General features: G+C 39.0%; 1 protein-coding gene across 1 annotated transcript in view; it reads right to left on the reverse strand.

Annotated features, from left to right (window-relative positions):
- Positions 1-9,979, reverse strand: part of LOC149831308 (hydroxyproline O-galactosyltransferase GALT2-like) — a 31,284-nt gene extending 21,305 nt beyond the window's left edge. Inside the window, exons 1-3 of the mRNA XM_090013807.1 lie at positions 8,445-9,979; positions 7,535-7,767; positions 7,059-7,349 (exon numbers count right to left, since the gene is read on the reverse strand). Coding sequence (XP_089869933.1) covers positions 7,059-7,349; positions 7,535-7,767; positions 8,445-9,351 — 1,431 coding nt within the window. The 5' untranslated portion in view covers positions 9,352-9,979. The remainder of the gene's footprint in view (positions 1-7,058; positions 7,350-7,534; positions 7,768-8,444) is intronic.
- Between the last annotated feature and the right edge of the window lie 867 nt (positions 9,980-10,846).

Consider the following 10,846-nt stretch of genomic DNA (forward strand, 5'->3'; position numbering starts at 1 on the left):
AAAGTTTTGGTCCTTGGAGATCTGATTCTCTACCTAGGGTTTGGGACATCATTGTCTAACTTAATTTTATTTTGGTGCACTTTCTGGAAATCTGAGATTTGTGTGGCTACTCAGAAGGCGTTAAGGTGGGGAAATAAGGCCAGTCAATGAGTTTAGACTTTAGACATGTTTCAACCCATCCAAATTGTTTCCCCCAAATGGTGGGCCCGTATTTCGCGTTGATGAAGAGTTTTCAAGTGATATAGGGCTGGTGTCTAACCTGTGTGAGGTTCAACTCGTGAGTAGAGGTTTGTGTTGCAGGTTTGATCCCTTCATTCTCTCTAGAAGGTACATTTAGGAAATAGGGGATTGTTAGAGACTATTTGTTTCATTTTCCTGTTGCAATAACATGGTGGTCTTTATCTTTTGTGTTATCAATGCGATGGTGATTTATATCCTTATGTGAGTCCCATGAAAGAAAAGAACAATATATTGGTTGAGAAGCATTTCACATTTTGTGTTTTAACTGAGTTTATTTGGTTATGTTTCTTATTTCATATGGAAGTTGCACGAAATCTAATGGTATAGTTGTATGACTGGTAGGGATCTGAGTCCTCACGCAGTGGTACTTTGAAGTTCAAAAAAAAATCTGTTTTAATATTTGGGTTTATTACATGGTATAAGTAGTCCCACGCTTCCCGCTTCCTAAAATTTTGAAAGTGCCTCGCTTCCCGCTCCCGCTTCCGAGTAACTCCCCACAAGGTTACCCGCGGTCCACATTCCCACAAGCCCCTCTCCAGCTTAGCTTGCCTTCTCCCCAGGAGCCCACATCAAGTCAATCTTTTTAGGAGAAGCTTCTCGAGGTCTTCTCTGGCATCAAAGCTATCCTCAGTTCCCATACGCAATCGATAGTGAAGCTAGAAACCCAAATGAGACAGCTAGCTGAGACCTTGAGCAGGTGAAGCGAGGGAAGCCTCTGGAAAGCCTTTCAAGTCAGACTGTTGTCAACCCAAAGGGTAAAGAACCCATGTACCATGACCTACATCTCACAGAGTCTCATCAAGAACAGGTCAACTCTGTTATGACCCTTCTGAATGGGAATGAACTCCACCCCAGTCAGAGGAAGACTAAAGTGCCCAATGACATACCTATTAACCAGTCGATCTCTCCTACCAGGCCCAAGGAAAGCGGGCAGGGCCCACAACCTATGCCTTCTCTTTCGTATATTTCTAGAGCTCATTTTCCTTAGGATTTGAAAAAACCGAATGATTTTGGCAAGCAGGGGGCTAGAATGCACGAAACGCTTGACATATTTAAGCATGTTCACATAAACCTCCCCCTGCTGGATGCCATCCAACAAGTGCTCACCTATGCAAAGTTTATGAAGGAGCTTTGTACGCAGAAAAAAAAATCAAGATCGTTGGCCAAGAAGATCTTCCTGACTGAGCAGAGCTCTGTGTTTCGACACCAAGCCCCACCTAAACTGAAGGATCCTTGGGCACCAATCATCTTTTGTGTCATAGGGAACATGACCATCGAGGGTGCATTGCTCGATCTTGGGGCAAGTGAATATACTGTCGGGTTCCCTTTATGACACTTTTGGGACCGAGGATTTAAAGCCCACGATGACGATCTTACAGTTGGTCAACAGGTCTACCAAGCTTCCTCGGAGAATCTTGGAAGATGTGTTAGTCAAGGTTAAGCATTGCATTTGGTGCATTTTTTATGAGTTATAAACATTGAGACATGTGGAATCTCTGTACAAAACAGTATCAGGTAAGATTTCACACTATTGCATGTGCTACATCAAACATTAGCCCATCAAAAATAACATAATATGGGACTATAGCACCGATATCCTTTATGATTATTGTCATATCCAACAAACTTATGTATTTTGGATCTTATGATAGCTTGCTTCTTAATGATCTATCAACATGCACATCACCCAAAACCAAAGGTATGAATCATGAATAATCAACATGTTTTCCAAAGGGTGCATGATGTGGAGTGCCTCCATCAAAAACTCTAGAGGTAGCCTATTTATGATATAAAGACTATGTAAAATGTTTCACTCCAGAGATCTGCCCATACTTTTGAAAGCATGAATCAAGGAAAGATTGTTTCCTCTATGTGTCAGACATTTTCTTTTGGCAATTCCATTATATGCCAAGGTGTGTGGGCAAGAATTGTGGTGTTCCATAACATTGTCAAGTACATAACTAGACAAGTCCTTGGATGCATAGGACCACCATCTGTATGTAGAGACTTTTCTAAGAGAGCCGATTTCCCCATAAGCTTTGAAATGATGAAACATAGGAAATACATCATATTTCAATTTCAGAAAGAATACCCACATTTATCTTATGCAATCATCAATAAAAGTGATGTGATACTTAGAATTGAAAATGAAGGCTTTTGGGATGGCCCCAAAAAAACATCAAACTCACGATTTGAAGTGGAAAGGAAGTTTTTTTATCAAGAAGCAGAAATGGTGTTTCATGACTTTTACTTGACAAGTAGAACATAATGGACTTGACTCGGATGACTCTCTAACATTCGGAACAAGTCTAAGAGAACATAACTTGTTTATCATACAACCACTATATGACTTGGATGATTGTGCCATAAGCTATGGGCATGACTACTAGCCTGACAAACCAATGCAGGACCTGATCATGGAGCTTCCTTAAGATAAAAAAGACTTTCATGTCTTGTTCCCTCGGCAAACATTTTCTTTGAGCCAGGATCTTGCATGAACAAAGATGTCAGCGAAAAGACTACACGGGACTTAATTTGATCAACTAGATGAGGAATATATCTATATATATATATAACCAACATCGGCGATATTTTGAAAATATAGCCAGACATACCGATATTTTAAGGTAGCCAATATTAAATGGAATATCTTGTGATATTTTCAAAATATTGCCAGAAGACAAAATATCGCATATTATCACCAATATATTTGGGGAATTTTTTTTTTTATATTTTAAGTTTGTGTTTTCTATTTTTTGTTTCTTTTATATTTTTAAAACTTGTTTCGCTATTTTTTTGGAAGAAAAATAATGCAAGACTTAATATTTTCTTATCTTTTTGGTTATTATTTATATTTTTTTCAATTTTTTAAACTCCCAAGATTTTTAAACTTTTGAAAATCTCTCCAAGAAATGCCCTTGCTGAGATAATACCTTGAACGATGTAGGTGACTATGATATATATATATAGGTTTTGTTTAGTGGGAACCGGCTTTTGGATCACCGGAAATCTGATCTGTATACAGGTTTTTCCGGTGATCCAAAATCAATGGATATGAAGGTACCAGTTTTTCCCAGCTCATAAAAACATGTTTTTTTGTCGAAAAAACATGATCCAAGAGTCGATTCCCATAAATGGAGCATGACAAACACATCTAACCAGTGTTTTAAAACTCGCCGAGTCAACTCGTTGACTCGGCTGACTCGGCTCGGCCCTCCAAGCGAGTCAACCCGGCAAGGCAAACTCGGTTTGCCAAAACTCGGGCTTGACTCGGGCTTGACTCGGCCTGACTCGGCTTGACTCGGCCTGATTCGGCTTGACTCGGCCTAACTCGGGCGAGTTTTGGGATGTTTGAAATTTGTTTTTTGAGTTTCAAATTACAGTTTCGAAATATATAAGTACATATATTTTAACAAGGGTTACCCCCAGATTTTGTATAAAAAAGAAAATAAAAACCATTTAAAGATAAAAAAGCATTTAAATCCATAGAATAAAATCGCCATGTTGTTCGAACTACTGTTCACCCTGTGTTATCAACTTATTCTAGCAAAATATTTTAAAGAAATGATTCTCACTATATATGGAGGGTCAACTGTGCCTATGGGAAGTCACATTTAGGTTTCATCATCCATTTGTTATGTGAACAAGCATTGTACATATTCAAATATTAGTAGTCTTTTTATAGTTGTGCCATTAATATATTTCCTGCATAGTTTTATACATGAGAAAATTGCTTATTTATGTTGATATTGGGCATTCTGTAAACTTTCAATATGCACATATATCCCTATTTTACATTTATGGATTTGTTAGAGAGGGAATTAAAACTTTTAAAACAAGTTAGCATATATGATTGGCCATTTTAGGAACCTTAGGTGACCAAATCCACTAATTCAAGTCATGAATTAGTCAAAGTGCTTGTATAGATATCAAATTCAATTATTCAAGCAAACCTCTATAGCTCTTTGCAGTTGTTTTTATATTCTTACATACATTTGGAGACTATGTTTACTCAAAAACATGGTTTCAGACAAATTATATATTGTTTTTCTTTTAAAATCAAAAGTTAACAAAACCCGGTCCGAGTCACCGAGTTGACCCGCCGAGTCACGAGTCAATAAAGAACGAGTCGAGTTCCGAGTCACGGGTTTTAAAACCTTGCATCTAACAGTTCAGATCTATCATAAAACACCTCAAAACTATGGGGCAGAATGAGAAATGGGACCTAATATGTTCAGTTCTCTCTCTCTCTCTCTCTCTCTCTCTCTCTCTCTCTCTCTCTCTCTATATATATATATATATATATATATATATATATATATATGAAAGTACATTTGAAATGAACAAGAAAAAATGTATAAGTAGAGACAGGGACATGAGAGAACTAGAGATACATGCCTCTCTGATATGGGCGATGAGGTGACTTTTGCCATCACTAGTAATGACATTTTCATGACTTTGATATGGAAATAAACTTACCCAAGTCACCTGTCACATTATTTGCAGCATCAGAATCCATGTAGCAACAAACACCCTTTCAACCTTGAAGATTAGACCTTAAAGGGCAGAGGCAAGAGTTGTAGGAGTTGAAGAAGAAGCAACGCTGGTTGCAGATAATACAGTATTCAAATGCTCACTCTTCCCAACAGTAGATGTGGTTTCTAACTCGTACCAGCACATCTATGTGTTATGGTTTCCCAATCCGCAGCATGGATTTTGAGACACATTAAAGAACCATGCAAGCTATGAAAATGAATCACTTGAGAAAGTTGTGCCTTTAAGAATGTGAACACATCTTCCTCAAGGTACAATTTTCACATGTTTCCAAAAGTGGGCTGTGAATCTTTTGTTTACAAAAACAGCAAGAGATTAATTTTCTCAGCCCATGTATATTTATGTGTTAAATTATGGCAAATTTTGTACCAAGGTTGTAAAAAGTGTATCAGAGTGGCCATATTGGCGGGGCCCAAAATAGGATGCACACTGTAAAAATTGTATTTTTAATAAAAAAAATAGAAAAGCTAAAAATTCAAAGAAGAAAAACTCTAAAATTTTCATAATGCAAGAAATAATCATACTGGTTATAAATATCAAAGTAGAAAAGGGGCACACACGTTAGATAACTGTCAAATATCAAATGCGGAGAACCACATTAGCATGCTCAATAAACCATTAGACAATCCCAATGTTGTGAAAAGCGTTGAGGTGTGGCGTAGCGCTCCACCAAAAACTGAGGTGTAAAGCATAAGACTCAACAATTTTTTTTTGAAAACTTAAAAAACTTTTAAAAAATATCTAAAATACAAATAAATCAAAAAATTGCTTTATTGATGAAGCAACAACCAATAAGAAATAGAAAATAGAAAATAAATACTAAAAAATACAAGATTAACATGTAAAAGTAACATTAATGCAACAACTTGATCTATGTAAGTATCTAACAAATAAAATATGAGCATTTAATAAAAAATTAAGTAACAAAATCTCTGACAATAAAATTTCTCAACATCATGTCATCTTCAGAAAATGCATATTAGCAATAACAACCAAATGTTAATGTATTTGTCCAAAACTCTACAAAATGAGAGTGTTACAACATTCACAAGTGCAAATGAAGGACACAAAAAAGGAATATTACACATGCATGTCTTGTTGGTTTTTTTATTGGACCAGACATGCCATTTACTATCATCCATTAAAAGGAATATCAGTAGTTGTTGAGCTTCCCTTTGTGGATTTTTTGTCAGCCATGTTCCAATAGATAAGGTCATTGTTTCTAAGGGGCATGTATTGTCCTCATCATGTCCTCTTCTTTCCAACAAATAAAACTTAGCTTGTAATATTTGCACAAGCTAAAACTCATTATCATTGACACCACTTATTGACATAAGAATGATAACATGCAAATAAGCATTAAATGCTTGTAATATTTAGCTTTTTCTTATAGTTTAGAAGAAGAAAATTACATTCTTGGCTAAGCACAAAAACAAAAACAGAAAATAAACACAAAAACAGAAACAAAATTTACCTTCTTGGCTAAGCACAAAAACATGCAAATAAGCACAAAAACAAAAAATAAGCACAGAAACAAAAATTAGAGAGAGAGAGAGAGAGAACGAGAGATAGACATAGAGAGACGAGAGAGCATACATGTTTGAAAGTCCTTCTTCCTCCTTTCGGTAGAGAGACGACAGAGTGGGAGAGAGACAGACGAGAGAGAGAGAGAGAAAGAGAGAGAGAGAGAGAGAGAGAGAGAGAGAGAGAGAGAGAGAGAGAGAGAGAGAGATCCTAACTAGGGTCGGGGCCTCCCTCTTTCTCCCCAAATGTGGGTCAAATGGGGGCTTTGACCCCCATTTGACCATGATAAGCAAATGGGGGCGTACACCTCAAGCATTTTGCACCTCAGGCCTGCGCCTCAAGGCAAAAGGGGCCTCACCTTGGGGAGAGGCACGCCTTGAGACGTGTTTTTAATAACGTTGGACAATCCATTGAACCCTTATCGATAAAATGGATTGCTTTGATGAAAATTTTCCCCTAACCTCAATGTAGCAGGATTCATTTAACATACCAGGTATTCTGGTGTTCAACAAGCCATTTGGAACATGATGATTTTAAAGCAAATATCCCAGTCATATGAATTTCAGCTTTATAGTGGCTTCCAATACAAAATACCTTATTGGATAAAAATCCAGAACACTACACAATCACTTAAAAGAAAATACAAAGAAGAAATACTTTTGCCCCGATCCAAAATTACAGAAAAACAATGATGAGAAATGATCTACTGAAAGTGAACCAAGAGAGAATAAGGGCCTTACCAATGCAACAAAGAAACGTGCAACAACTTTTGACGACCTGATAACTTCAGATTGCATCCACGTTTTTCTTATAGCCATGCGTTCTGCAAAATGATTTGTAGCAGAAAGGACCCCAATGCAAAGATAAACTGAAGTTTCAGGCAGAGGAGGAGCTTTCCACTGTTCTGACATTTCCAAGACTTGCTGTAGTGAGAAACTTGGATGAGAGATTGGAAGGGAGGTAGCATATATTGAATGCAAATCCACATCACCACTGATTGATAGTCCAGTTGCATCTTCAAGAGCAAAGCCCTGTAGAACAAAATGTTTTGATCATCCACAGGATTAAGAAGTCCAAACACAAAATGACATCACCAAAAACCAAGTCAAGCCCATCAGTCAAAACACATAAACAGGAAGTGAAAGAAAGTGCAACCTAGCCTTAAAAAAAAGCAGCAGTAATGGAAGAATAGACAAAAGGTTGGTGTTACACATACCGTCCTATATGGGAAAGAAGTCAAATGTCGTCCACCAACATTAATGTGGTATCCTTCGACACCAGCGCGTACAGTTAACACGAATAACCTCTCTTCCGCAAAAGGAAAAGGCCAAGTCATTGCTGGCTTCTTAGCACGTCCAATAAATCGTTTCAGCCACCAAGTTGTCTTTGATTCTTTTGAGTCTATAATGTCATTTCTAATCCATTTCTCACACTTGAGAAAACCATCAACTGCACAATACAATGCAGGTGCCTTTAAAAACAACAGTGCATTTAACAGCTTAGCATACATAAGGTCATCAGATTTACTTTAAATGGTGAAGTTTGGATGCATAAGAGATACAAGGTACATAACTTTTCTTGAAAGAGAAGACAGTAAGTCTTCTATGTAGAACAGAGAGAAACAGAAAATAGAAACATTCTAAACATAAAACCTACTCAATGAATGGGTGACATGGGTCCCAGAAGACTGCACTAGGCATTGATGACAAAAAGCAAACAAAAGGATCAATTTTTTCTCCATTTTCAAAATTGTGGGATGCAATATTTGCAGTAATGTGGAAATGCAATTCATTAGAAGTAGCTAAGCATAATAACATTGCCACCTTTTCTCTTTCTAAAACATAGAACTTTGATGACTCAAGAAACCTCGATCACTGAAAGTAACAGACAGAAGTTCACTAGCCAAGGATGTTTGGAAACACTTAGATGCTCCAAGCATTACCAAATCATACAAACTGCAGTGCAATGTTTTGGCAATGCAACCCATCATCTAGTTTTATGTAATTAGAAACCATAGCTGTTCTAGTTCCCTACTACTAAAATAAAGCTTTTATACTTCCATACAGCTAAAAGGGAGAAAAAAAGAAGAAAAAGAGATGCGCCAGAAAAACAAGGTAAAGTCTTACCAGTGTCATCAACTTCTTTTGATTGCAAACCATCGCACCTTTGGGCAGTTCCCCATTGCATTCTATAGCATGTGTTGTGCTCAATTACAGGCACCTTGCTCCAATCACCCTTCAACCTTGGATTCAAGTGAAAAATTCTTGGAGGCTCCTCACCATCAACGGCCTTCAATCCACGTAGTTCGAGCATAAACTGAGAAACTAAAACAGATAAGATTCCGCCATCTCTACCGGCCAAGGGAACAAATTCCTCATGAGAGATTCGAGGCTTTCCAACTACAGTTATCGAAGAACCAACAGCCAACCCGCAAGGAAGAAGCATGACACTGCCCGCTCTATCCATTTCATCTCCACTCAACGATATAGAAGAAGGGCAAGATTCGGGCTTCCTGTCAATCTGATGATCAATCGTCTGATTGAGTTCTTCGAACGAAAAGCTCTCGGTTTCTTCCCATGCTTTAAGCCCGACTGCCCACGCATCGTTAGCCATTTTCTCCAGCTCAGATAGCTCATTCGTTTTGTTCTTCCTTCTCATTATCTCGGCCGAAATCCTGTCGTATCTAAGCTGAAGCTGCATAATCGGCAGCACACCTCCTTTTGATGCCTTAACCTGGTGCTTCTGAGGCATCTTTGGGGCATTCTGGTGTTGGCTATCTTCCAGCTTCCTATGAAAGCTATCCTTGTGAACCAAATGGAAGAGACGCTTGTTTTCGCTATCATCCTCAGTTTCTACGATCGCCGGCCCGTCCAATCTAGCTAGATTATCGTCCCCACTCAACAACGAAGCCATCTCGAGGACGCTGTGGAATTTGAAGGAGATGAAAACCAAGTAGAGCAAACCTAAGGCTAACCAAATGTGAGACGATTTCATCCTCCTCCCGCCCTGCAAATCAACCTTCCCCCTCTTCATCGTGGAGAAAACTCGCGACTACTAATCGCGAACAAATCCTTCCCCTCTGATCCGCAAAAAAACCCAAAATCGTTTCACTTCTCCCCACAACAATCGAATCCCGACGACCACCAATCCGTTCCGCTTGCTCTTCACATAAATTGGAAACAACCAAACACATTCCCACCCATTCCACTCCACCTAAAACTCAAAACTCGGAAACCCCAATTCCCCAACACCGATCTACGCATCAATCCACACAAAAAAACAACAAATCAAGGACTATTCCTCCTCCCTGCCCACAAAGAAACCAACTCAAAATTCACGAGAATCCCACAAATTACACATCGCTAGCCCCCTCTGCGTTAAAAAAAAACCCTAAATCCTGGGGATTTAAAAGGCACCAACAAAGAGAAACAGTGACGATTGGGCTGGAGAGATGGGAAACACGTTCATTGTAAAGCGATTGACCGCTACTTTTACGCATGGCAGAACCCGTGTATCTCGAGGTGGGCCTTGCGCACGTCGACAGCATCTTCATTGACCCGCCATTGCCGTCTATCTGCCGCATCGACGATTCGCAGCCGCTCCCGGTTTCTGGGCTCCTCCCTTCCGCCGCTGCAACATCCTCCTCCTTTCGGACTTTCAGAGGCAAACTTTAATTAGGATCGTTAATTAATTGAGTTAAATTTATTGTATGGGAGAGGAGAAGTAGATGTGGGGCAGGAAACAAGATTTTGCAATTTGGACAGTTGATTGTGGCAAATAACTGCATGCCATTATACAATGCGTCAGATATGAATGAGACCATAATATGAGAACTGGAAACATGAGAACTAACGTGTGAATTACAATTTTTGTGGATTTTTTGTTCCTTTCTCTTGAATCTAACCAAACTGACATGCTTAGTTTTATAATAGATCATTTTTTCACATCCTTGAGAACTGGCATTTTCTTCAACCTTCTCCCTTTCTAGTTGCTACTCGATGGCGCGGGTGGACAGTCTTGCTCATGGTGGCCTTAGTTCAATCTCTTTCCATCTCTAAATTTTGTTTACCCTATTATTCATACTATGACGATTCATGCTATCTCCAACTAGGCCAGCAGCTGCATGGTGATTGACTTCTTGGTTTCTCATCCTCACCCTTTTTCCCTCGTGCTATGGAGGTTATCTCATATTCCTCACATCCAGTTTTTTCTCTTATCATTGGCCTCGACAGCGGTCTGTCGGGGGGGGGGGGGGGTGTCGACTCACTTGCCTTCCTCTCTGCTACATCTGTATCCCAGTTCGCACCTCCTGGGTATTGAGATCGGTGAAACTGCTCGATTGCTGAATATCTCTCTCTTCGTATCTCAGTTGCTAGCTCTATTGGCTGTCATGGATTCAACTATTTTTTGTCTTCATTCTATTTTCGGGGATATCCTTTGCCCGCCCCCTTCTGTTTTGTTCGGTTCTTCGTAGGATAACTCTCCCATCGGGAATGTTCAACGTTCCCCCATTGGTTACCATAGATGG

The sequence above is a fragment of the Nuphar pumila genome, chromosome 7 (genome assembly GCF_984573655.1).
Source record: "Nuphar pumila chromosome 7, dmNupPumi1.hap1.1, whole genome shotgun sequence".
Taxonomy (NCBI): domain Eukaryota; kingdom Viridiplantae; phylum Streptophyta; class Magnoliopsida; order Nymphaeales; family Nymphaeaceae; genus Nuphar; species Nuphar pumila.